General features: G+C 49.2%; 1 protein-coding gene across 3 annotated transcripts in view; it reads right to left on the bottom strand.

Moving 5' to 3' along the window:
• The window catches only part of LOC139275971 (SAM domain-containing protein SAMSN-1-like), an 87,907-nt gene that overhangs the window by 5,738 nt on the left and 56,182 nt on the right, over positions 1–25,987 (bottom strand). The window contains exons 1-6 of one of the 3 annotated variants that reach the window (XM_070893246.1): positions 25,179–25,285; positions 24,516–24,674; positions 21,643–21,769; positions 16,667–16,821; positions 13,764–13,970; positions 12,096–12,240 (exon numbers count right to left, since the gene is read on the bottom strand). In XM_070893246.1, the coding sequence (XP_070749347.1) occupies positions 12,096–12,240; positions 13,764–13,970; positions 16,667–16,821; positions 21,643–21,769; positions 24,516–24,587 (706 nt within the window). In that variant the 5' untranslated portion in view covers positions 24,588–24,674; positions 25,179–25,285. Of the gene's footprint in view, positions 1–12,095; positions 12,241–13,763; positions 13,971–16,666; positions 16,822–21,642; positions 21,770–24,515; positions 24,675–25,178; positions 25,286–25,987 lie in introns of those variants that run through there. The other 2 variants (XM_070893244.1, XM_070893245.1) reach the window with 2 other exon arrangements.

Raw genomic sequence — 25,987 nt, 5'->3', positions numbered from 1 at the left:
GTTAAACTCCACCGGCACGATGATGCCTTCTCACTGTAGCCTGCCCAGCTCAATTTCCACTTTCTCTCGCATCATATATGGCACCGCCAGTGCCTTTTGGTGGATGGGTCGTGTACCGGGAACCAAGTGGAGAAACTTCCAATGCCTGGCTCAAACAACAACGGGAACTTGCTCAGGACCTGGGCACATGAGGCTTCATCGACGGACGAGAGCGCTTGGATGTCGTCCCAGTTCCAGCGGATTTTTCCCAGCCAGTTTCTACCGAACAGTGTGAGGCCATCTCCTGGTACAATCCATAGTGGGAGTTCATGCACTGCTCCATCATAGGAGACTTTTACTTCTGCGCTGCCAATAACAGGGATCAGCTCTTCGGTGTAAGTTCTTAGCTTGGTATGAATGGGCTAAGCTTGGGCCTTTGTGCCTTGTTGCACCACAGCCTGTCGAAGGCCTTTTTGCTCATGATAGACTGACTTGCACCCGTGTTCAGTTCCATGGATAGTGGAATTCTGTTCAGTTCAACTTTTAACATGTTCGGTGGACATTTCGGGGTGAAGGTGTGTATCCCATACACTTCTGCCTCCTCGGTTTGAGTCTCTCGTTCAGCCTGATCCCCCATGGATCGATCTTCCTCTGCAACGTGGTGGTTTGCAAGGTTTGCAGCTCGTCTGCCCATTTGCTGGAGGTGTCCCATTGTTTCACAGCCTTTGCACGCACAGTGTTTGAAGCGGCATTGATGGGCTTGATGATCACCTCCGCAGCGCCAACAAGGTGTTAACTGCCTCGCGTTAACGATTGTTGGCAGACTCTGAGTCATCTGAGGTCGTGCAGCTGCAGGCGTGTATGTTCTGCCAAATGTATTCCTGCCTGAAAACGATGTTACTTTGTGTACAGTACTGGCCGAAACCTCTTTATGCTGCGAAATGTGTTTGGTGTTATCGCTGGTGGACATAAATGCCTGGGCTATCGTTATGGCTTTGCTCAGATTTGGTGTTTCAACAGTCAATAGTTTGCAAAGGATAACCTTATGGCCAATGCCAAGCACAAAAAAGTCTCTTAGCATTTGCTCAAGGAATCCATCAAATTTGCAATGTCCTGCAAGGCGCCTCAGTTCGGCAACGTAGCTCGCCACTTCCTGGCCTTCAAACCGTTGACACGTGTAGCATCGATACCTTGCCATCAAAATGCTTTCATTCCGATTTAGGTGCTCCCGGATCAGCGTACACAGTTTTGGTTGTTGGTTTCATCGGAGCTAGAAGATTCTTCATGAGGCCATAGGTTGTTGCCCCACAGAGAGCAAAGAGGATCGCCACGAAGTATTGGTTGAGTCACTCCACAAAGACCTCCCAACCAGCCCCTTCTGAGAATTTCTCCAGGAAAGCAACAGTTCTTTGCATTTTCGCATGGTTGTTCGTTATCTCATCGCCAATTGTTACACTCATAATAAAGTAATACAATCGAGTACTGTAGACAATGAGCGTGACCTTAGCTCCTTTATTTAAACTCCAGAGTGCTGGTACAGCATGGGAGGCCTGCTCATATACAGTGCTCCCAAGGAATCCCTTGGGACTCCAATACATAGGCCCTCTGGTGGCAGTGTGATACAGGTTGTCTAGGGTTACATACATAACAGGTCTCATGCCTAATTTTTGAAGAACAGTAGGGACATTTTCCCCTGTGTCCTGGGCCAATTAGCCATTGACCAACATCACTAAACAACAGATTATCCGGTCATTATCACATTGTCGTTTGTGGGAGCTTGCTGTGCGCAAATTGACTGCCGCATTTCCCACAACAGTGACTACACTTCAGAAAGTTCTTCATTGGCTGTAAAGCACTTTGGGATATCCTGAGGTTGTGAAAGGTGCGATATAAATCTTTCATTCAGATGCTAAGGCAGCCATTTTGAGGGAAGTGGAATGAAGATGGCATCTACATTCTTCTGCCTGTCACTTCTCAGTAGTTTGTGCCTGGGGTGAGTTGGGGGGGGGGGGGTGTGGGGATGTGTGGGGGGTGGGGGGGTGGTGGAGCTGCTCAGTTACTCTTTCTGCTACTTGAAGTGGCTGGTACTGATTGAATTTATAGTTATTCAGAATTTTGGAGAGAATGTCTTTAGGCTCAGTGAATATGTCTTTTACTGTAAATAGGTTGATTAGAGCATGTACCGAGGCTGCAGTGTGTACTATGCACAGGATGTACTGCAGCAACTCACCAAGGCTTCTTCAACAGCACCTCCCAAACTTGCCAACTCCACCAGAAGATGCTTGGGAAGACCAGCACCTCCAAGTTCCCCTCCGAGTCACACACACAATATATCAGCCGTTCCTTCACCATTGTTGGATCAAAATCCTAGAACTGCCTCCTCAACAGCCCTGTTTTTTAAAATTCATTCATGAGATGTAGGCTTTTCTGGCAAGGCCGGCATTTATTGCCCATCCTTAGTTACCCTTGAGAAGGTGGTGGTGAGCCGCCTTCTTAAACCGCTGCAGTCCTTGTGGTGAAGGTGCTCCCACAGTGCTGTTAGGGAGGGAGTTCCAGGATTTTGACCCAGCGATGAGAAACGAATGGTTATATACTTCCAGGTCAGGATGGTGAGTGACTTGGAGGTTGTGGTGTTCCCATGCGCCTGCTGCCCTTGACCTTCTAGATGGTAGAGGTCGCGGGTTTAGGAGGTGCTGCCGAAGAAGCCTTGGCGAGTTGCTGCAGTGCATCTTGTAGATGGTACACACTGCAGCCACGGTGCGCCGGTGGTGGAGGGAGTGAATGTTGAAGATGGTGGATGGGGTGCCGATCAAGCGGGCTGCTTTGTCCTGGATGGTGTCGAGCTTCTTGAGTGTTGTTGGAGCTGCACTCATCCAGGCAAGTGGAGAGTATTCCATCACACTCCTGACTTGTGCCTTGTAGATGGTGGAAAGGCTTTGGGGAGTTAGGAGGTGAGATACTCACTGCAGAATACCCAGCCTCTGACCTGCTCTTGTTGCCACAGTATTTATCTGGCTGGTCCAGTTAAGTTTCTGGTCAATGGTGACCCCCAGGATGTTGATGGTGGGGGATTCGGCGATGGTAATGGCGTTGAATATCAAGGGGCGGTGGTTAGACACTCACTTGTTGGAGATGGTAATTGCCTGGCATTTGTGAGGTGCGAATGTTACTTGCTACTTATCAGCCCAAGCCTGAATGTTGTCCAGGTCTTGCTACATTCGGGCATGGACTGCTCCATTATATGAGGAGTTCTGAATGGAACTTAATGAATGGAATGAGTGATCACAGTATGGTTGAATTTGTAATACAGATTGAGGATGAGGAAGTAGTGTCTCAAACGAGCATACTATGCTTAAACAAAGGGGACTACAGTGGGATGAGGGCAGAGTTGGCTAAAATAGACTGGAAACACAGACTAAACGGTGGCACAATTGAGGAACAGTGGAGGACTTTTAAGGAGCTCTTTCATAGTGCTCAACAAAAATATATTCCAGTGAAAAAGAAGGGCGGTAAGAGAAGGGATAACCAGCCGTGGATAACCAAGGAAATAAAGGAGAGTATCAAATTAAAAACCAATGCGTATAAGGTGGCCAAGGTTAGTGGGAAACTAGAAGATTGGGAAAATTTTAAACGACAGCAAAGAATGACTAAGAAAGCAATAAAGAAAGGAAAGATAGATTACGAAGGTAAACTTGCACAAAACATAAAAACAGATAGTAAAAGCTTTTACAGATATATAAAATGGAAAAGAGTGACTAAAGTAAATGTTGGTCCCTTAGAAGATGAGATGGGGGATTTAATAATGGGAAATGTGGAAATGGCTGAGACCTTAAACAATTATTTTGCTTCGGTCTTCACAGCCAAAAATTGCTGGTCACAGGAATGTGGGAAGGGAGGACCTTGAGACAATCACTATCACTTGGGGGGCTAGTGCTGGACAGGCTAATGGGACTCAAGGTAGACAAGTCCCCTGGTCCTGATGAAATGCATCCCAGGGTATTAAAAGAGATGGCGGAAGTTATAGCAGATGCATTTGTTATAATCTACCAAAATTCTCTGGACTCTGGGGAGGTACCAGCGGATTGGAAAGCAGCTAATGTAACACCTCTGTTTAAAAAAGGGGGCAGACAAAAGGCAGGTAACTATAAGTCGGTTAGTTTAACATCTGTAGTGGGGAAAATGCTTGAAGCTATCATTAAGGAAGAAATAGCGGGACATCTAGATAGGAATAGTGCAATCAAGCAGACGCAGCATGGATTCATGAAAGGGAAATCATGTTTAACTAATTTGCTGGAATTCTTTGAAGATATAACGAGCATGGTGGATAGAGGTGTACCAATGGATGTGGTGTATTTAGATTTCCAAAAGGCATTCGATAAGGTGCCACGCAAAAGGTTACTGCAGAAGATAAAGGTATGCGGTGTCAGAGGAAATGTATTAGCATGGATAGAGAATTGGCTGGCGAACAGAAAGCAGAGAGTCGGGATAAATGGGTCTTTTTCGGGTTGGAAATCAGTGGTTAGTGGTGTGCCACAGGGATCGGTGCTGGGACCACAACTGTTTACAATATACATAGATGACCTGGAAGAGGGGACAGAGTAAAGTGTAACAAAATTTGCAGATGACACAAAGATTAGTGGGAAAGTGGGTTGTGCAGAGGACACAGAGAGGCTGCAAAGAGATTTAGATAGGTTAAGCGAATGGGCTAAGGTTTGGCAGATGGAATACAATGTCGGAAAGTGTGAGGTCATCCACCTTGGGAAAAAAAACAGTAAAAGGGAATATTATTTGAATGGGGAGAAATTACAACATGCTTCGGTGCAGAGGGACCTGGGGGTCCTTGTGCATGAATCCCAAAAAGTTAGTTTGCAGGTGCAGCAGGTAATCAGGAAGGCAAATGGAATGTTGGCCTTCATTGCGAGAGGGATGGAGTACAAAAGCAGGGAGGTCCTTCTGCAACTGTATAGGGTATTGGTGAGGCCGCACCTGGAGTACTGCGTGCAGTTTTGGTCACCTTACTTAAGGAAGGATGTACTAGCTTTGGAAGGGTTTCACGAGGCTGATTCCGGAGATGAGGGGGTTACCTTATGATGATAGATTGAGTAGACTGGGTCTTTACTCGTTGGAGTTCAGAAGGATGAGGGGTGATCTTATAGAAACATTTAAAATAATGAAAGGGATAGACAAGATAGAGGCAGAGAGGTTGTTTCCACTGGTCGGGGAGACTAGAACTAGGGGGCACAGCCTCAAAATACGGGGGAGCCAATTTAAAACCGAGTTGAGAAGGAATTTCTTCTCCCAGAGGGTTGTGAATCTGTGGAATTCTCTGCCCAAGGAAGCAGTTGAGGCTAGCTCATTGAATGTATTCAAGTCACAGATAGATAGAATTTTAACCAATAAGGGAATTAAGGGTTACGGGGAGCGGGCGGGTAAGTGGAGCTGAGTCCACGGCCAGATCGGTCACGATTTTGTTAAATGGCGGAGCAGGCTCAAGGGGCTAGATGGCCTACTCCTGTTCCTAATTCTTATGTTCTTATGTTCTTATGTTAACACTGTGTAATCATCAGCGAACATCCCCACTTCTAACCTTATGATGGAGGGAAGGTCACTAAGCAGCTGAAGATGGTTGGGCCTAGGACACTGCCCTGAGGAACTCCTGCAGCGATGTGCTGGGGCTGAGATAATTGACCTCCAACCACCAAACCATCTTCCTTTGTGCTAGGTATGATTCCAGCCAGTGGAGAGTTTTCCCCCTGATTCCCATTAAATTCAGTTTTACTCGGGCTCCTTGATGCCACACTCAGTCAAATGCTGCCTGATGTCAAGGGCAGTCCACCTCACCTCTGGAATTCAGATCTTTTGTCCATGTTTGGCCCAAGCCTGTAATGAGGACTGTGTTGTGTATGTAAACATTACCAATGTGTAAGACTTGCCACCAGGGAGCGCATCTGTGGGAGACCCAAGGGTCACCTGCACACCCTGGGCAAGCAGGTATAAAAGGCTGTCTACCATGCTGCTTCCTCACTCTGGAGTTACATTAAAGAGACCAAGGTCACAACAGTTTGAGCTTAAGATATACAGTCTTGTGGAGTTATTCTAAATGTAACAATTGGCGACAAGTAACAGATCACGAACTTTCACGCAGTTATGGCTGCCGTTGGCATTCTTGAGAGATTTGTTCAGGGTGATGATTGGGAAGCCTTCATTGAGCATCTTGACCAGTACTTCGTGGCCAACGAGCTGGATGCGGAAGAGACTGCGGTCAAGCGCAGGGCGATTCTCCTCACCATTTGTGGGTCCACGATATATGGCCTCATCAAAAATCTGCTAGCACCAACGAAACCAACGGACAAGACATACGAAGAGTTGTGCATGCTGGTTTGGGAACACCTCGAGCCGAAGGAGAGCATCTTGATAGCCAGGTATCGCTTTTATATGCACCACCGCTCCAAAGGCCAGGACGTGATGAGCTATGTTGCCCCCTACGACGCCTTGCGAGACCGTGAATATTTGCTTGATTTTTGGGGGAAGTGTTGCGGGACTTTTTCGTGCTTGGAATCAGCCACGAGGTCATTCTTCACAGATTGCTGTCTGCCGAATCCCGAGACCTGAGCAAGGCCATCATGATAGCCCAGGCTTTTATGTCCACGAACGATAACACTAAACAGATATCATTGCAGCATCGGAACTCACCGGCAAGTACTGTGCATAAAATAACACCTTCAGCAGGCAGAACTGTACATGGCAGGGCCCACACGCCCGCAGAGGCCAGACCTAGGATAACTCAGAGTCCGCCGTGGGGCGTGAATGTGAATCCATTAGCACCGTGTAGGCACTGCGGGGGTAATCATCGAGGCCATCAATGTCGATTCAAGCACTCCGTGTGCAAGGGCTGTGGAACAATGGGGCACCTCCTGCAAATGTGTGGACGTGCTGTGACTCACCACGTGGCAGAGTCGGCAGAAGATGACCGATCCGGCGCGGATCACGCTGAACGAGTAAGAAAGGCAACTCAACCCGAGGCTGAAGAGGAAGTGTATGGGGTACACACCTTCACCACCAAAAGCCCTCCGATAATGTTAAAAGTCAAATTAAACAGCATTCCAGTTTCCATGGAATTGGACACAGGGGCGAGTCAGTCAATTATGAGCCAGAAGGCTTTCGCCGAGCTAAGACGCCTTGCAGGACATTGCGAATTTGAAGGAAATTTGGAGCACACGCTCAGAGACTTTTTCGGACTTGGCATTGGCCACGAAACCATACTTCACAAACTTTTGACTGTAGAGACCCCAACCTTGAGTAAGGCCACAGCGATAGCCCAGGCGTTCATTGCCACCAGTGACAATATGAAGCAAATCTCTCAGCTACAAGTGCTGCTACAAGTACTGTGAACAAAGTGATGTTGTTTTCGAATCGTAACGTACAGGGCAGGTCACACATACCTGCAGCTACACGTCTGCAGATGTCTCAGAGTCCTCCATCAAGGGTGATGAATGCAAGGCTATTAACACCTTGTTGGCGCTACTGGGGTAATCATCGTTTCCATTCATGCCGATTCAAAGGGTACGTTTGCAAGGGCTGTGGAACAATGAGACACCTCCAACGAGTGTGCAGGCGAGCTACAAATCCTGCTAACCCTGCAAACCACCACGTGAGCTGCTAATCCTGTTAAACCTGCAAACCATCATGTTGCAGAGGAGGACAGATACACTAGGAGGATCACGACAAACCAGAGCCTCAGACCGAGGAGGCAGAGGTATATAGGGTGCGCACATTCACCATGAATTGTCCCCTGATAATGCTAAATGTTGAATTAAATGGACTCCCGGTGTCAATGGAGCTGGTCACGGTCGCGAGCCAGTCCATCATGGGCAAAAAGACTTTCGAAAGTCTGTGGTGCAACAAGGTCTCAAGGCCAGTCTTGACTCCACACAAAACTAAGAATTTACACAAAAGAACTGATTCCTGTAATCGGCAGTGCTACTGTAAAAGTCTCCTACGATGGAGCGGTGCACAAGCTACCCCCCTCTCTGGGTGGTACCGGGCGATGATCCCATGCTGCTCGGCAGGAGCTGGCTGGGAAAGATACGCTAGAACTGGGACGACGTCCGAGCGCTATCGCCTGCTAATGACACTTTGTGTGCCCAGGTTCCTTCACTGTTCGAACCAGGCATTGGGAAATTCCAAGGAGCAAAACTGCAGATCCACCTAATTCCGGGGTGCAACCCATCCATCACAAGGCGAGTGCAGTACCGTACATGATGAGTGAAAGGGTAGAGATGGAGCAAGACTGGCTGCAAAGACAAGGCATCATTTCAGCATCGATCGAGTTCAACGAGTGGGCCAATCCTATTGTCCCAGTCCTCAAGGGAGAAGGCACCGTCAAAACCTGTGGCGATTATAAAGTAACTATCAATCGTTTCTACCTGCAGGACCAATACCCACTACCAAAGGCCAACGACCTCTTTGCGACGCTCGTGGGAGGAAAGATGTTCATGAAGCTGGATCTGACTTCAGCCTGCTTGACTCAGGAACTGGAGGAATCATCAAAGGCCCTCACCTGCATCAACACGCACAAAAGTCTTTTTGTTTATAACAGATGCCTGTTTGGAATCCGATCAGTGGCAGCGATATTCCAGAGAAACATGGAAAGCTTACTGAAGTCGGTCCCGCACACCGTGGTCTTCCAGGATGACAACTTGATCACAGGTTGGAACACAGTCGAGCATCTGCAGCACCTGGAGGTTCTTAGTCGACTCAACCACGTGAGGCTCAGGTTAAAATGCTTGAAATGTGTTTTCCTCGCGCCTGAAGTGGAGTTTCTGGGAAGGAGGATCGCGGCGGATGGCATCAGGCCCACCAGCACGAAGACGGAGGCAATCGAGAACGCACGGAGGCCACAGAACGTGACAGAGCTGCGGTCGTTTCTGGGACTCCTGAACTACTTTGGTAAGTTATTACTGGGTCTTAGTACACTGTTAGAACCACTGCATGTTTTACTATGAAAAGGGGACGGATGGGTTTGGGGCAAAAGCCAAGAAAATGCCTTTGTAAAAGCGAGAAAATTGTTATGCTCAAACAAATTGCTTGTGTTGTATGATCCATGTAAGCGTTTGGTACTAGCATGTGATGTGTCGTCATATGGCGTCGGGTGTATTGCAACAAACTAATGATTTCGGGAAACTGCAACCGGTTGCTTATGCATCCAGGAGTCTGTCTAAGGCCGAGAGAGTCTACAGCATGATTGAGAAAGAAGCGTTAGTGTGTGTTTATGGAGTAAAGAAAATGCATCAATACCTGTTTGGGCTAAAATTCGAATTGGAAACCGACCATAAGCCACTTGTATCCCTGTTTTCCGAGAATAAAGGGATAAATACCAACACATCGGCCCACATCCAGAGATGGGCGCTCATGTTGTCCGTATACAACTACGTCATCCATCACAGGCCAGGCACAGAAGACTGCGCCGATGCTCTCAGTAGGCTACCATTGCCGACCACGGGGGTGGAAATGGCGCAGCCCGCATATCTAGCCATGGTTATGGAAGCATTTGAGAGTGAGCAATCACCCGTCACTGCCCGGCAGATCAAAACCTGGACAAGCCAGGACCCCTTATTATCTCTAGTCAAAAGCTGTGCGCTTCACGGGAGCTGGTCCAGTGTCCCAGTGGAAATGCAGGAAGAGATAAAGCCGTTCCAGCGGCGCAAAGATGAAATGTCTATACAGGTAGACTGCCTTCTGTGGGGCAATCGAGTAGTGGTCCCCATGAAGGGCAGAGACATCTTCATCAATGACCTCCACAGTATCCACCCAGGCATCGTAATGATGAAAGCGATAGCTAGATCCCATGTGCGGTGACCCGGTATCAATACGGACTTAGAGTCCTGCTTCACAGATGTAATACATGCTCGCAGCTAATCAATGTACCCAGGGAGGCACCGCTAAGTTTATGGTCTTGGCCCTCCAAACTGTGGTCTCGGGTACACATCGACTATGCAGGCCCGTTCTTGGTCAAAATCTTCCTTGTGGTTGTAGACGCGTATCTAAGTGGAATGAATGTGAGATAATGTCGGCTAGCATGTCTGCTGCCACGACTGAAAGCCTGTGGGCCATGTTTGCCATACACGGCCTACCCGATGTCCTGGTGAGCGACATCGGGCCATGTTTTACCAGTGCTGAGTTCAAAGAATTCATGACCCGTAACGGGATCAAACATGTCACACCTGCCCTGTTTAAACCAGCACCCAATGGTCAGGCAGAGAGAGCAGTGCAAACCATCAAGCAAGGCTTGAAGAGGGTAACTGAAGGCTCACTGCAGACTCGCCTATCCCGAGTCCTGCTTAGCTACCGCATGAGACCCCACTCGCTCACTGAGATCCCACCTGCTGAACTGCTCATGGTGAAAGAGCACTTAAGACAAGGCTCTCGTTAGTTCACCCTGATCTACATGAACAGATAGAGAGCAGGCGGCTTCAACAAAGTGCATACCATGATAGCGCAAATGTGTCACGCGAGATTGAAATCAATGATCCTATGTTTGTATTAAATTATGGACAAGGTCCCAAGTGGCTTCCCGGCACTGTCGTGGCCAAAGAGGGGAGCAGGGCCAAACTTTCAAATGGACTCATTCACCGGAAACACTTGGACCAAATCAAACTCAGATTCACGGACTATCCTGAGCAACCAACCTTGGACCCTACCTTTTTTGATCCCCCAACATACACACCAGTGGCAACCGACACCACTGTTGACCACGAAGCAGAACCCATCATCCACAGCAGCCCAGCAGGACCCAACACACCAGGCAGCCCAGCAAGGCCAGCTGCAGAGCAGCCCAGCGAGGGCCCAACAAATGATTCAACAATACCAGCTTTCACATCGAGACGATCAACCAGGGCAAGAAGGGCCCCAGATTGACTCACATTGTAAATAGTTACACTATTGACTTTGGGGGGTGGGGGGGAGTGTTGTTATAGATGTAAACTTGTATTTACTCTGTACAGCTACCAGAGGGCTCATCCCCTGGAGTCCCAAGGGATCCCATAATCCCTTGGAGCACAGGTATTTAAGGAGGCTTCACAGGTTGGAGAGGCACTCTGAATACCTGCAAATAAAAGACTAAGGTTACACTTTACTTTGAGCTCACAGTGTTCAGTCTGACTCTCTCTTCATACATAACAGAGGTGATGGGCAAGAATTAGAAATAATTCTATCCCCTCAACCCATCTTCTTCCTCCAGCCCTGCCTCTTCTTCAGTTTGGGACACCAGGCACTGAATCCATACACTGATTCACACTGTCGACTCGACCTGTATTCACCAGAGTTTAGAAGAATGAGAGGGGATCTCATTGAAACGTATAAAATTCTGACGGGGTTGGATAGACTGGATGTGGGGAGGATGTTTCCCCTGGTTGGGAAGTCTAGAACAAGGGGTCACAGTCTCAGGATATGGGGTAGGAAATTTAGGACCGAGATGAGGAGAAATGTCTTCACTCAGAGGGTGGTGAACCTGTGGAATTCTCCACCACAGAAGGCTGTGGAGGCCAAGTCACTGAATATATTTAAGAGGGAGATAGATAGATTTCTAGACACAAAAGACATCAAGGGGTATGGGGAAAAAGCTGGAATATGGTGTTGAGATAGAGGATCAGCCATGATCATATTGAATGGCGGTTCAGGCTCCAAAGGGCCGAATGGCCTACTACTGCTCCTATTTTCTATATTTCTATGTTTCTATGACTCACGCTGTGAATCCACACACTGACTCACACTGTGATTTTCTGCTATGAGGAATTACTTGGCCTCCAGTTACTACCTACAAACCCCCTCCCCCTCCTACACCCACCCTGCACCCCACCACCCTCGATGAATAGTGCTGGAGCAAAGAACGGAAGATAGGTTAAACTTACGGATACTAGTCGCGAATATGAGACAGATGAAATCAATGGAGGAATAGAACTGGCAACCATCTTCGGACTATCCTTATGCGGCTTAACAGTGTGTGTGAGAGTAAGTGACGGTGCAGCTACTCCAGTTGATGTAAAGACTCATTTACCTTCCTGTCTCACGACTGACAGAACAACAGTGCGAGGCAGAAGCACTAACATCGCCCTTACCATCGTAATCCTGATGAGCGGCAGTCAGGAGTTTGGCTCTGTGTTCAGTGTCTGTGATGTTCAGTTCGATGAGGTGACTCTCCTTCAGGTCCTTGAGGTCGTCCAGGCTCTGGTAGCCATTCAGAAGGAACGTGGAATAAAGATCCTACGCAGAACAGGGAAAGAGAGAAACCAGAACCATTACACAGAGAGAGAGAATATTACCATCCTCAAAACCGACCTCTTTGACCCAGCTTTGCTTACCCCTTCTAACATCTCCTTATGTGGCTCGCTGGCAAATTTTATTTGATAATCGCTCCTGTGAAACATCTTGGGATATTTTACGACGTCAAAGGCGCTATACAAATGCAAGGTGTTGCTGTTTTTTTTTATTCATTCAGGGGACGTGGGCATCGCTGGCAAGGCTGGCATTTATTGCCCATCCCCAGTTGCCCTGAGAAGATAGTGGTGAGCCCCCTTCTTGAATACAACTGAGTCTCGCTGAGGCCATTTCAGAGGGGCAGTTAAAGAGTCAATCACCTCGCTGTGTGGGTTTGGAGTCACATATAGACCAGATCGGGTAAGGGCGGCAGATTTCCTTCCCTGAAGGACATTAGTGAACCGGATGGGTCTTTATGACAATCCGATAGTTTCACGGTCACCATGACTGATACTGGCTTTTCATTCCAGATTTATTTTTAATTCAATTTAAATTCCAACGCTACCGTGACGGGATTTGAACTCATGGGGCTGGATTTTCGGTCTTCTGCCGCCCCTGTTAGCGCCCCGAGGGGCGGCAATAGCGGCAGTAAGCCTTCTAGGCGGGCGGCGAGCTTCCAGTGCCTTGCTGGGACTTTCGGTGCCGGTTTCGAGGGGACGCAGAGCGTTACCGCCCAGTAGAGGCGAGCCGATGTGCAACGCCCCTGCTTGTGACACCGGCTCGATTCTTGGCTGCTGCCCGATCCATAGCGCTCCGCAGAGTGCCCTGAATCCCCAAATAATTGGTCCAGGATTGCTAGATTACTGTCCAGTAACACAACCCCTGTGCTCCCATTCCTCTCTACCATTGCGAGTGCCATTCAGCTCTTCAAGCATTTGGGAGTGAATTCAGCTATCCCCCCTTCCGAGCGAGATACCTGCCCCGAAGAACTAACACGATGACGTTGTCATTCTATCTCCGAGCCATGCTTCCTCCAGTCACCGCTGCTCACCGGGGCTGATGGGAGCACTGAATCCATCCTGTGGTTCAGAGTCAATAGTTCCCTATTGTAAAGTCATGTCACCCGCAAGTCTCCAGGGTAGATGTTGTGAGGATGTTTCCTCTGGCTGGGGAGTCTAGAACCAGGGGTCACAGTTCTCAGAATAAAGGGTCGGCCATTTAGGACTGAGGTGAGGTGGCTTGGAGCTTGGGGAATGGGGAGGAGGTGTTTCCAATCCAGATTATAATATTTACTGAGCCGTACTAGGAAGTGAATCTGTGTTAACATCAGCTGATGCACCACATCTGCTCCCCCCCGCCCCCGCTCCCACCCCGCACCCCAACATGATTCGAAAAGCCTCCCAACACATGATACCTAGACTTGTAATTGAAGAGAGTGTCGAATGTCTTTGGGCGCGTGTTCAAGAGGCAACGTGGTCAGGAGAGGAGAGGGCAGGGAGGAAACAAAGAGGGCCTCACACTGCACTGACCTGCAATTGGATTCTTTCCAGCAGCTCCTGCAAGGAATCCGGAACCGGCCTCTTGTCCTTCCTGTTCATCTTTAGCTTCCTGGGCATGGCCTCCTCATCGGGTAGGATGTCCACGTAAATGAACTTGAAGTTTCCCACCTTGGAGTTGAGCATTCCTGTCCAGGTGCCCATGGTTGGCTTGTTGATTATGTCGATGGTGTCGCCTTTCTGAAAGAGCATTTCGAGATTGGGGTTAATCGACCTCTGCCCTTTGAACTCAAATGACCCCGATGGAACTGGGCCAGTGACACGGAGAAGGGGCGGCTTTGACTCGAGGCGGAAGGCAGGCGTGTTCGGCAAGTGGCCCTCCACCAGCCCCCCCCCCGCCCCATCCACTCCCCCCTCCACCCCCCCACTCCCCACTCCACCCACCCACTCCCCCCCACCCCCCCAAATCCCCCGCTCCCCACCACTCTCCCCCCAATCCCCCACTCCCCCCTCCCAACCACTCTCCCCCCCTCCCCCCCACTCCCCACTCCACCCACCCACTTCCGCCCACCCCCCCCAATCCCCTGCTCCCCACCACTCCCCCCTTCACCCCCCCACTCCCCCCTCACCACCACTCTCTCCCTCTCCCCCCACTCCCCACTCCACCCACCCACTCCCCCCCACCCCCCACTCCCCCCTCCCCACCACTCTCCCCCCCACCCCTCCCACTCCCCCCTTCACCGCCTCCACTCCCCCCTCCCCACCACTCTCCCCCCACCCCTCCACTCCCCCCTCCCCACTACTCTCTCCTTCACCCCCCCACTCCCCCCTCACCACCACTCTCTCCCCCTCCCCCCCACTCCCCCCACCCCCCCACTCCCCCCTCCCCACCACTCTCCCCCCACTCCCCCCTTCACCGCCTCCACTCCCCCCTCCCCACCACTCTCCCCCCCACCCCTCCACTCCCCCCTCCCCACCACTCCCCCCTTCACCCCCCCACTCCCCCCTCCCCACCACTCTCCCCCCCACCCCCCCACTCCCCCTCCCCACCACTCCCCCCTTCACCGCCTCCACTCCCCCCTCCCCACCACTCTCCCCCCCACCCCCCCACTCCCCCTTCACCGCCTCCACTCCCCCCTCCCCACCACTCTCCCCCCACCCCCCCACTCCCCCTTCCCCACCGCTCCCCCCTCCACCCCCCCACTCTCCCCCCCACTCCCCATCACTCCTGCCTCCACAGCCCACTCCCCCCCCACTCCTCCCTCCCTCCACCCCCCACTCCCCCCCACTCCCCCTCCACCTACCACTCCCCCACTCCCCATCCTACCCCACCCCCCCCCCCCCCACCAGCTCGCCAGAATGTGGGAGGTGCGGGAAATCAGCTGGCTCCTGCGTTGAGCCTGGGTGGGGACCTAGGGATGGGGAGTGGGGTTGGTGGGGGAGCGAGGGGAGGGGAGGGCTCAAAATGGGCCGGCACTGGCCCAGAACTTTTGTGTTGCACATTCCTGCTCTTCTTAGCCCCACTAATGAAAAAAACTGAAGCATTTGCTGGGATGGTTTCTGAGCAGCGAGTGCTGTGGAAATTCACGGCCCTCTGTGTTGCAAGAAAGCAGGCTGTTTTACAATCGAAGGCCATTTGTTTTGATTGTGCTGCCTATACGGCGTAATCCTGAATCAGGCCATTCGGCCCAACCAGTCAATGTCGGTGTTTATGCTCCATTCGAGCCTCCTCCTGTCTTTCCTCATCTAAATCTATCAGAGTAACCCTCTATTCCCTTCTCCCTCATGTATTTATCCAGCTTCCCCTTAAATACATCTATACCATTCACTTCAACCACTCCCTGTGGTAGCGAGTTCCACATTCTCATCTCTCTCTGGGTAAAGAAGTTTCTCCTGAATTCCCTATTGGATTTATTGGTGACTATCTTATATTGATGGCCTCTAGTCATGCTCTTCCCCACAAGTGGAAACATTCTCTCTGTATCCACTCTATCAAAACCTTTCATAATTTTAAGGCATTTATCAGTTCATCCCTCAGCCTTCTTTTTTCAAGAGAAAAGAGACCCAGCCTGTTCATCCTTTCCTGATATGTATACCCTCACATTTCTGGTATCATCCTCGTAAATCTTCTCTGTACCCTCGCCAGTGCCTCTATAACCTTTTTATAATATGGTGACCAGAACTGCACGCAGTACTCCAAGTGTGGTCTAACCAAGATTCGGTACAGGTTTAGCATAACTTCTCTACTTTTCAATTCTATCCCTTTACAAATAAACCCTGGTGCTTGGTTTTCTTGGATTTCTGTGGGCGATGTCACTTGGTCAGGGCGGTGGGAGATTGTCGGAACACTGGGAGAAGTGACGTAAATGGCTGTTTTCAGAGAGGTCCTCTCACTGAAGCTACAGCAGGGGATCGGTACAATCCCTGCTGAAATCCAGGGCCAAAATCTTTATAGAAAGAAAGACATGCATTGACACAATGCTTTTCACAGCCTCGCTACGTCACAAAGCACTTCACAGCCAATGAAGTATTTTTTGAAGTGTAGTTGCAATGTAGCAAACTCATCAGCCAATTTGAGCACAGCAAGCTCCCACAAACGACAATGAGATAATGACCAGATAATCTGTTTTTTTTAGTGATGTTGGTTGAGGGATTAAAAATTGCCCAGGACACCGGGAAGAACTCCCTTGCTCACCTTCGAAATAGTGGGCATGTGATCTTTTTACATCCACCTGAGAGGGCAGATGTCGCTCTCAGTTTAAGGTCTCATCTAAAAGGCAGCACCTCCAACAGTGCAGCACTCCCTCAGCTGGGAGTGTCAGTATAGATTTTGTCTCTGGAGTGGGGCTTGAACCCACAACCTGCTGACTCAAGAGTCAAGAGTGCTACCCACTGAGCCACGATGCCCCAACCCAAATATATCAGCACGTTCTTACCTTGAGCTTGAGGGAGTCGGTATCGTACGGGCTCGGAGTGAAATCCGTGTGCACCTTGGCCCGACCACAGAATGGGCCTGTGTAGGCCGCTTCCTCATCCAGCCTGAAACTGTCCCGGTTGCTGGTTGCGTCTGAGCCACTCGCGATGCCACCTGCTTAAGAGATAAGGAAGCATCAGGACTGTGAAAGGTAGCTTGATCCACAACCATTCAGCATTGCTACCTCTCTCTCTAACCCTTCCAGAGCCTCCTGAAAATCTCTCTGCCCATACCCTCAGTTCCTCCAACTCCCTTCCCGCCTCCCATTCAGTGCCACTCTCTCTCTCTCTCTCTCTCTCCAGCACATCCCTCTTTGTGAGGGGTCCCTTATATAAATACAGGCACATGGAGCCTCCGCGGAGCATATCTTGATCATCCTCTGTAACTCTGCCACAAATCCTGGAGAAATTAAATAAATGGATAAAGAAAGAAATTGCATTTATATAGCGCCTTTATCAACCTCAGGATGTCCCAAAGTGCTTTACAGCCAATGAAATACTTTTTGAAGTGTAGTCATTGGTGCTAGATCAATTGTTCATTTTAAATCTGAGATTAATAGATTTTTGTTAACCAAAGGTATTAAGGGGTATGGGGCAAAGGCAATTTATATGGAGTTAGGTCGCAGATCAGATATGATCTCAGTGAATGGCGGTCTGGCTAAATGGCCTCCTCCAGTTCGTATGTTCCTATGATCTTTGAAGACTTTTGTTTCTCATAGATATTGAAGATGGGGGAAAGAAAAGGCTGATTTATTGGGCGGGGCAGGTGAAGGCAGGAGGTCATGTGATGTAACCTCCAGGAATATGTCCAACCAGAGGTGGCAAACTAGGCAAGACTGAGGTTGAAGTGGAAGGCCAGGAGCCCCTGCCCCTCTTCCCCAGCACCACCCCCTGGGTATTCCATGGGAGAAAAGATCAGGATGGTCCGCCCAGTCGACCTTTAGAGAACAGCCAGTGTGCGGATTTATATTAAGCTTCCTACCCAAAGAAAGAACCCACATTTTTATAGCATTTTGCACAGCCCCAGGGGGAAAAAAATGGAGATGAGGAGCAATTTCTTCTCTCGGAGGGTCATGAATCTTTGGAATTCTCTGCCCCAGAGAGCAGTGGAGGCTGGGTCATTGAATATATTTAAGGTGGCGATAGACAGATTTTTGATCGATAAAGGAGTCAAGGGTTTTAGGGAGCGGGCAGGGAAGTGGAGTTGAGTCCATGATCAGATCAGCCATGATCTTATTGAATGGTGGAGCAGGCTTGAGGGGCCAAATGGCCGACTCCTGCTCCTATTTCTTATGTTCTTATGTCCCAAAGTGGTGTAAAGCCAATTGAAGTACCTTTGAAGTGTAGTCACTGCTGTAATGCAAGCTCCCACAACAAGCAATGAAATAAATAACCACACCATCTCTTTGAGGTGTTGGTTGAGGGATATCATTGGCCGGGACAACATTTACCCAGACACCGTGTTAAGAAGTGAGAAATCCCGACCGCACTTGATCCAGATGGTGCCCTTTCGAAGGAAGGGAAAATGGAATAAATTAGCAGTTCAGTCTGTGCCTTTAACAGACAACATGGAGCTACTGATAAAAACATGTGGGTGGTTTATCTGTGACGCACAGGTAACCACATGAACAGCTCAAGCAGCCTTTGCCTAAGGTCGCTTATCACCTGGATCTTCTGAAGTCGTTTGACACTGGCACATGTTCTCTCTCACTAACTTTGACCATGGTAACAGAAACATTTTCATCACTGTTGATTTATTATTAACCCTTATCATTTATACTATCCTGCAACATAGTTAAAAAATACAACAACCAGCACATCAAACCAGACCTGTCCTTAAATTACGAGGAAGACCTTAGAAAAGTGGTCTTCTTCGCGTCAGCTGTCGAGGGGACCTGACTGAGGTTATCAAGATCATGAAGAGAACTGATTACCCAGGAAATCTGTCCACTTTGAGGAAGGGTTCAGGGGTCGTAAACACAAATGAGAAAGTTAGGAGGTCGCAGGGAAGTCAGGGGCAACTCGTTCATCTAAAGGGGTAATCGCGTGGTGGAATAAATTGGCACGAAGGGACATTGATGCAGACAGTGTCAATTGGGTCAAGGGGCAATTAGATCTATCTCTGGAGAGAGAAGAGAGTGAGGGACATGGGAAGAAGTTGAGTAGGTGGGATTGGGGGTTATGGTGAGGTGGGTAGGTGGGCTTGAGGGATATGGGGAGAAGATGGGTAGGTGGGGTTGCGGGAGAGTAAGTGGGTAGGTGGGGTTGGGGGATATGGGGAGAAGGTGGGTAGGTGGGGTTGGGGGATATGGGGAGAAGGTGGGTAGGTGGGGTTGGGGGATATGGGGAGAAGGTGGGTAAGTGGGATTGCGGGAGAGTAAGTGGGTAGGTGTGGTTGGGATAGGGTGAGACGGTGGGGAAGAGTGGGGTGAGGGATATGTGGAGAAGGTGGTCCTGATTGTAGAAAAACGGGTTGGGCTGCTGGGCAATGGGCTTTTCCTGTTCCTGAAATGTTCTGATGTAATGAAGGTTTGGGTGCTAACATTGCAAACAGCTCACTGAGTGAGAAGGACCTGTTCCAGATTTGAGTCTTTGCATCCATTTTGTTGTAGGCATTGCTGCTTCTTTTCTCAGAATAGGTTAGCAGGTGAGCCCTCGCTGCATACATCCTGACCAGTGTTGACTCATGCCCCGATATGCAGGCGCTCCAGACAGTGACCAGAAACAGAAGTACACTCATTCATTTGCTTGAACCTTTGGTTCGAACCCTATAGGACTGTTTGGGAAGTAGCAGAATAATCCCACACTGGTCCTTCTTTTAAGCTTTAATAGCCAATTTAACAGTAAATGAACAAGTGAGTAAATAGCAGAAACCCAACATATATACTTATTGCAGGTGTTAAACTTTACTAACTTATTGTATAGTAGAAAACAGTTCAGAATCCTGTGCTACACGACTTGTGACTCAGATAGCAGCACTCTTGCCTCTGAGTCAGGACGTTATGGATTCAAGTTCCACTTCAGAGACTTGAGCACATAAATCTGGGCTGACATTCCCAATGCAGTGCTGAGGGAGCGCTGCATTGTCGGCGGGGCAGTACTGAGGAAATGCTGTACTGTCGGTGGGGCAGTACTGAGGGAACGCTGCACTGTCGGAGGGGGCAGTACTGAGGGAATGCTGTACTGTCGGTGGGGCAGTACTGAGGGAGCACTGCACTGTCGGAGAGGGCATTACTGAGGGAGTGCTGCACCATCAGAGATGCCGTCTTTCGGATGAGACGTTAAACCGAGGCCCCGTCTGCTCTCTCAGCTGGATGTAAAAGATCCCATGGCACTATTTTGAAGAAGAGCGGGTGAGTTCTCCCTGGTGTCTTGGCCAATATTTATCCCTTAACCAACATCACTAAAACAGATGAAAAACTCATTATCTCATTGCTGTATGTGGGAGCTTGCTGTGCGCAAATTAGCTGCCGCATTTCCTTGAATTACAACAGTGACTGCACGCCAAAAAATACTTCATTGGCTGCCCTGTGAGCGACAGAACTGGAAATCTTTCTTTTTACTTTTTTAATCAGCCTCCTTATTGATGATTCCATTTCGCTTTTCTCATCGACTAGCGAGTCAGCTATCTTAAAATATTACCCTTCAGAATCCTAGGCAGTCTGTCAGGGTCTCGATAAAGGAAAGCTTCAAATTAGCACTTTATCAGAGTGAGAGTGGGCAAGGTTGAGTGATGAAATTCAGCCATGACGATGAATAAAAACCCATTCCCTTCATTCGTTGTAAAAGTGATGAGTGAAGTCAGTCTGTCACAGTGTCGATCTGTTTCTGACTGTGTGACAGGCCAGTGAAGAATCCATTGATAATTCCCATGGTTCAATCCCATTAATTCAATATAACATGAACACATTCTTTATCTCTACTCTCATTATGCACCAGTGCTTTTCAAGTAGAAAGAGGTGTTTACGATGATTAAAGGGTAGAGAGAGAGAAACTGTTTCGTCTGGGGGAGTCCAGAACAAGGGAGCATCACCTTAAAATTAGAGCCAGGCAGTTCAGGGTGATGTCAGGAAGCACTTCTTCACACAAAGAGGGGTGGGAATCTGGAACTCTCTCCCCCAAAAAGCTGGGGGGCAATTGAAAATTTCAAAACTGAGATAGATAGATTTTTGTTAGGCAAAGGGTGCTAAGGGTTACGGAACCAAGGCGGATAGATGGATTTAAGATACAGATCAGCCGCGATCCAAATGAATGGCGGAACAAGCTCGAGGGGCTAAATGGCCTCCTCCTATTCCTATATTCTTTAAATCCTCGCTCAAGACACGATGGCAGCGCATTGCTTTATTTGCCATTTGTGTTTACATGATGGGGATCATTCTCTGACCTCTGTCCAAGGCGCACATGGGAAAAGTGGCCCACACATTTCCATCCAAATGGTCAAACTTATTGACAGGAAATATTGCCTCATACCATCATCCCTTTTGTCACTGAATCTCTCCTGTCTTCCAACCTATCACAGACCTTTCCTTCCCCCCCCCTCTCTCCCCTCCCTCTCTCCACCCACCACCCCCCCCTCCCCCACCCGCCTGCCCTGACTCCCCCCCGCCCACCTTCTCTGTCTCTACCTTACAACAGTTCAAAAAGTACTTCATTGGCTGTAAAGCGCTTTGGGACGTCCGGTGGTCGTGAAAGACACCATAGAAACGCAAGTCTTTCTTTCTTCTTCTGTACTTGCTTAAAACCTATTTCAGCTCCAACCTTTTCCAGCTCTGACGAAAGGCCTGAAACGCTAATCTGTTTCTCTCTCCACAATCGCTGCCTGACCCGCTGAGCGTTTCCAGCATTCTCGGTTGTCACTGGGGCAGGTAGCGTCCAACAATTTGACTATTACCAGCCTCTGAAAGGCTACGCCCTCGGAATCGCACATCAGTTCACTTACTGGATGAGCTTTGGCCACTGTTGAGACTGTAAAGACTCTCCAATGACTCGCAGGCTCTCAGGGTGTCTCCCTCTGCTTCATGCTCTCCTGCGGCTTGGCTCGACGGATCTCCTGCATTGGCCTCGCACTGAAAGACACAAGTTTTCTCTTTGAAACCTTGAACAACGGTGACGGTCACTGATTCCCTCCCACAGCCAATTAGTTTGCCAGGATGGTACCAGGGATGAGGAACCTCAGTTATGAGGAGAGGTTGGAATAGTCAGGCCTGTTCTCCTTGGAGCAGGGAAGGTTAAGAGGTGACCTAATCATGGGTCACAAGACGATGAGTGGTTTGGATAGAGTAGATAGAGAAAAACCATTCCCTGTGATGAGTGGATCAATAACCAAAGGTCTTAGATTCAAAACCATTGGAAAAAGATCTAGCGGGGAGATGAGGAGAAATGTTTTCACTCAGAGAGTTGTGGGGATCTGGAACGCTCGATCTGAAAGGGTGGTGGAAGCTGGTTTCGTCAGTAATTTTAAATGGGAGTTAAACAGGCATTTGGGGATGGGGAACTTACAGGGTTACGGAAAAAAACAGGGCTGTGGGACTGAGCACGATGTTCTTTCAAAGAATCGGCACAGGCTCGACGGGCCGAATGGCCTCCTTCTGTGCTGTAATTTCTATAATTCTTGATACCAAGTCATGAAAGGTACGGGCATAAATTGTTCCAGTGATCGTGACATCACTTGCTGCACCATTTAGGGCAGCACAACACGACTCCTGCTCTGCTGTGTGAGCTGGTCGCTGGGCCAAGGATAGAGTGGGAACCCTGGCTGATCCTTGCTCTTCACAGCACACTCAGACTGAAGCATCTCAACACTGTCCAAGTTGGGACCTCACTGCTCTGGGCTGGGTGGCTTGGCACCCCCAGCATCTGGTGTAGTACCCATTGAGACACCAAGGGGGCACCAAATAGGTCTTCAAGAAGGCAGTGCCCCTTTAAATGCAGTCCCCACCGCTTATCGTGGGCATGTTCAGCCGCAACGCCATTTGCCCGCCATACACAATGGCCGGTAGAACGGGGGTAGCGCTACTTTTATACAATAAGAATACTCCTCCTGTACAGCGGCCTTTTGCACAGTTGTCTCCGGCTCCACTCTGAGCTGTAGCATTACTTAGACTGCAGTCGGTGCTTAGAACAAACTGCAAGCCCACACCACTTAGATGGGATAAACATAGTATTACAGGTGCAACGTTCCGAATCCAGAACTCTGAAAACCGGAACTGTCCGAACACCAGACATTTTTGAGGCAAAACCCAAAATCCGGCATGGATTCCGTCGAGGAGTCCGGATTTCAGACGATTGAGCTTCTTGTCTGACATTCGGAAAAAACAAAAAACCGGACTGGACACAGTCCTGAGGATTCCGGATTTCAGACGTTGTACCTGTATTTACAGCACAGAAACTGGCCACTTGTCCCAACCGGTCCGTGCCAGTGTTTATGCTCCACACCAGCCTCCTCCCACCCCACTTCATCTCAGCCTGTCAGCATATCCTTCTATTCCTTTCTCCCTCATAGGTTTATCCAGCTTCCCCTTAAATGCATTGATACTATTCACCTCAACCCCTCCCTGTGGGAGCGAGTTCCTCATTCTCACCACGCTCTGGGTAAAGAAGTTTTTCTCCTGAATTCCCTATCGGATTTATTAGGGACTATCCTCTATTTATGGACTCGTCCACAAGTCTCTGTGTCTACCCTATCGAGCCCCGTCATAATTCTAAAGACCTCTATCAGGTCACCCCACAGCTTTCTTTCTGCTGGAGAAAAGCACCCCAGCCTGTTCACCCTTTCCTGATAGTGATAACCTCTCAGTTCTGGTATCAACCTTGTAAATCTTTTGTTAGCATCTTCTCCAGTGCCTCACTATCCTTTTTGTAACGTGGAGACCAGCATGTGCACAGTGCTCCAAGTGTGGTCTCACGCAGGTTCGATGGAAGTTTAATGTGATGTAGAATGAGAAAGGCTTAAGTATACAAAAGGAAACTGAATATTAATAAGGTGCTGTTGATTTGTGTTTGTTCCCACATTCAGTGCACCGAAACGTGGCTCAAACTAACAAGTAAACACAGCTATTTCTGCCCGAAATAAACAAAGTGCTTAAGACGCTATCACGGGCAACTTTGAAATTGATGTTAATGCGAATGGATAATGCTTGTCGCTTTATTTCAAAGAAATAGGAGCAGGAGTAGGCCATTCAGCCCCTCGAATCTGCTTTGCCATTCAATATGATCATGGCTGATCTGATCATGGACTCAGCTCCACTTCCCTGCCCGCTCCCCATAACCCTTGACTCCCGTATCGTTCAAAAATCTGTCTATCTCCGCCTTAAATATATTCAAAGACCCCGCCTCCACAGCTCTCTGGGGCAGAGAATTCGAAAGATTCACGACCCTCTGAGAGAAGAAATTCCTCTTCATCGCCATCTTAAATGGGCGACCCTTTATTCTGAAAATATGCCCCCGAGTTCTAGATTCTCCCACGAGGGGAAACATCCTCTCTGCACCTACCCTGCCGAGTCCCCTCAGAATCTTATACGTTTCAGTAAGATCACCTCTCATTCTTCTAAACGCCAATGTGCATAGGCCCAATCTTTCCCGGTATAAGGGACTGCCGCTTTTAAACGCGTCCCTTTTAAGTGGTGGGGACCACACTGTGGCCCGTCGGTGATATTGCCCCTTTAACATAGAAAACAGTTATGCCCAGTGTTCCCGTTATTTTTTGGGGGGGCAGGGGGGGGGGGGGAGGGGTGCGTGGCCCAATCAAATTCTGGCAAGCTTAGCGGGAAGGCTGGTAATGCCGCGAGTGGATCAGGGCGGCCTACGACTCACCATCTCCTCCGACAGAGCTTTGATGTACTTGCGTGCCATTTTTTTCTTCATGGTTTTGGAAATGGCCCGCATGGTTTTACCCAGTCCGCCCCCGTTCTGTCCGACCTTGGGCAGATTCTGCTCCCCGGCACCTTCGGGCCCTTGCTCAGCTTCACCTGTCTGCACACAGGGAAAGAAATCCTTGGTTATCCGGCTTGTCAGGTTCATCCTTCCGTGTGACAAGTAAAAAGTACATTCATTCACTGCTTTACATAGAAACATAGAAAATAGGTGCAGGAGTAGGCCATTCGGCCCTTCGAGCCTGCACCGCCATTCAATAAGATCATGGCTGATCATTCACCTCAGTACCCCTTTCCTGCTTTCTCTCCATACCCCTTGATCCCTTTAGCCGTAAGGGCCATATCTAACTCCCTCTTGAAAATATCTAACGACCTGGCCTCAACAACTTTCTTTGGTAAAGTTGTTTGCGCCCGGAAAGGAATTTTACCGCAAGAAGCCAATAAAGACTTGCGTTTCTATAGCGCCTTTCACGGCCACCGGACATCCCAAAGCGCTTCATGGCCAATGAATCCCTTTTTGGAGTGTAGTCACTGTTGTAATGTGGGAAACGCAGCAGCCACTTTGCGCACAGCAAGCTCCCACACATAGCAATGTGATAATGACCTGATAATCCGTTTAGATTTGAACTCATGTCTCCGGATCAGTAGTCCAGCCCACTGCATGACATCATCATCATCATCATCATTAGCAGTCCCCCGGAATCAAGGAAGACTTGCTTCCACTCTTAAAGTGAGTTCTCAGCTGACTGAACAGTCCAATACGGGAATTACAGTCTCTGTCATCGACTCTGACAGACAGTGGTTGAGGGAAAGGGTGGGTGGGGAGTCTGGAATGCCGCACGCTCCTTCCGCTGCCTGCGCTTGTTTTCTGCATGCTCTCGGCGACGGGATTCGAGGTGCTCAGCGCCCTCCCAGCACTTCCTCCACTTAGGGCGGTCTTTGGCCAGGGACTCCCGGGTGTCGGTGTAGGATGTTGCATTTTATCAGTGAGGTTTTGAGGGTGTCCTTGTAACGTTTCCTCTGCCCACCTTTGGCTCGCTTGCTGTGAAGGAGTTCCGAGTAGAGCGCTTGCTTTGGGAGCCTCGTGTCTGGCATGCGGACTATGTGGCCTGCCCAGCGGAGCTGATCAAGTGTGGTCAGTGCTTCAACTACTCCAGTAACAGATCACTATGCTACTGTACCTCCCGTACCCTGACACCAGGTGGCGCTCCCACCACAGTGTACCTGGGCTCACAGGCTGCTGTTATCCCTCCAATCCAGTCACATAGGATTACATTTGCTCCCTGGTTATAAATATGTTCTTCCTGACGTAGACTGCCTTTCTGGAATATTCATAGGTCAGTGAGAGCCACCGACTCTCACTGACCTATGCTGCAACCATGTTTGACAGTGGACGTGACTCAGTTGATAACA

The sequence above is a fragment of the Pristiophorus japonicus genome, chromosome 11 (assembly GCF_044704955.1).
Source record: "Pristiophorus japonicus isolate sPriJap1 chromosome 11, sPriJap1.hap1, whole genome shotgun sequence".
Lineage (NCBI taxonomy): Eukaryota > Metazoa > Chordata > Chondrichthyes > Pristiophoridae > Pristiophorus > Pristiophorus japonicus.
Note: the sequence above shows the minus strand (reverse complement) of the source record. Positions and strands in the feature narration are given on the sequence as shown.